Source organism: Arachis ipaensis, chromosome B10 (assembly GCF_000816755.2).
Source record: "Arachis ipaensis cultivar K30076 chromosome B10, Araip1.1, whole genome shotgun sequence".
NCBI lineage: Eukaryota > Viridiplantae > Streptophyta > Magnoliopsida > Fabales > Fabaceae > Arachis > Arachis ipaensis.
Genome location: NC_029794.2, coordinates 353,216 through 355,081, shown reverse-complemented (window position 1 = coordinate 355,081; position 1,866 = coordinate 353,216). Strand labels below are relative to the sequence as shown.

The window sequence follows — 1,866 nt, the reverse complement described above, 5'->3', positions numbered from 1 at the left end:
ATTTGTTGATAAAGCACAATATATGAAAATGAATTATATGATGATGATGATGATGATGAGGAGTGAAGAAAGAAAAGCATGCATCCATGACCCGAGTGGATGGTCAACCAAGTTCTTAACTCCTTACATGTATCCGTAGATACACTCTCTAGACACGTGCTCACACTGTTCCCTCTTTCTTTAGTCTTTCCCTCTTGAGGAAAATACAAATAACAATTTTTGTTTAATTAATCCAAAAACATATAATGAGCTGGAACGGATTCCGTGTGTGGAAATTGAGCTGTAATTGAAAACTCTCTCCCTCTTTCTCACTCTCTTCCTCCCTCTTGTTTTTTTAACCTCATTCATTTCCACCCTATAAATACCTCAACCATGTTCCCTTTCTTTTCTAACACTCCCCTCCTCATTCTTCTCTCAATCTCATTATTCATTAGCCATGGAACTCACCACCATGCTTTACTTCCTTGCCTCTTCTTTCTTCTTCTTCATTCTTCTCTTCAAATTCTTCTCTTCTCCCAAGAGAGGCAGAGAATTGCCACTCCCTCCTGGCTCCATGGGTTGGCCTTACATAGGAGAAACCTTCCAAATGTACTCTCAAGACCCAAATGTCTTCTTTTCCACCAAAATCAAGAGGTACCTAGAGAGAATACTCTGTTTCTCCTAAAAGTTTAAGCTGATAGAAAAAAAATAACAGAAATACATATATTAACTAACCAATTGCTCTGCTTTTGCTCTGTTCATAGGTATGGTTCTATATTCAAGTCCCACATTTTGGGATGTCCATGCGTTATGATATCAAGCTCAGAAGCTGCAAAATTTGTGCTAAACAAAGCACAATTGTTCAAGCCAACATTCCCAGCCAGCAAAGAGAGGATGTTGGGAAAGCAGGCCATATTCTTCCACCAAGGAGAGTACCATGCCAACCTCAGGAGGCTTGTCCTCCGCACCGTCATGCCCGAAGCCATCAAGAACATCGTCAAGGACATCGAGTCCATTGCCGTCCATGCCCTTCAATCCTGCCAAGGAAAACCCATCACCACTTTCCTCGAATTCAAAACCGTAAGCAACTAAGTAACTATACTTAAGAACATCCCTCCAAAACAGAGCACTCTGTTTCTATCTCTCTGTCCTTATAAATAAAAAAGACTTAAAACTCAAAATGGACAAGTAAGTACAATTAGAGAGGCCTAAAATATTGGCTCTTACAAATGGGAGGAAAATAAAAAAAGAGTGTAAATCAAGAATAAAGAGTAATGATTTAATGCAAAACAGAGTACTCTGTTTTTTCTTCTCTGTTTCATAAACTAACTAAACTAAATGAATAATCTTTTTTTTTTTCAATCAAATTCTCATTATTTTCTTGTTTTCTGGCTCTTCGATGTTTTCAGTACACATTCAACGTTGCACTGCTTTCAATTTTCGGAAAAGACGAGGTTAAGTACAGAGAAGATTTGAAAAGGTGCTACTACACTTTGGAGAAAGGATACAACTCAATGCCGATAAATGTTCCTGGAACACTGTTCCACAAGGCCATGAAGGCAAGGAAGGAAATCGCTGAGATAGTTGCTAGAATCATGGCAACAAGGAGAGAAAAGAAAGAAGAGAGTTACAATGATTTGCTGGGTTCGTTCATGGCCGAGAAAGCAGGACTCACAGATGAACAAATAACAGATAACATCATTGGTGTCATTTTCGCTGCTCGTGACACCACTGCCTCTGTGCTGACGTGGATTGTTAAATACCTCGGTGAAAATCCAACTGTACTGCAAGCAGTAACTGTAAGTATCTAACATGGGTCCTACATGATTCTTAACTTAACTGTTTAAACATAACTTAAAAGGTAATGATAATGATTAAATGCAGGAA

At 38.6% G+C, this 1,866-nt stretch overlaps 1 protein-coding gene across 1 annotated transcript in view; it reads left to right on the top strand.

Moving 5' to 3' along the window:
- The window catches only part of LOC107623345 (abscisic acid 8'-hydroxylase 3), a gene marked incomplete in the record, with an annotated part of 3,019 nt that continues 1,524 nt past the window's right edge, over nucleotides 372-1,866 (top strand). The window contains 3 exon segments of the mRNA XM_016325565.2: nucleotides 372-633; nucleotides 744-1,059; nucleotides 1,389-1,778. Of these exon segments, the coding sequence (XP_016181051.1) occupies nucleotides 437-633; nucleotides 744-1,059; nucleotides 1,389-1,778 (903 nt within the window).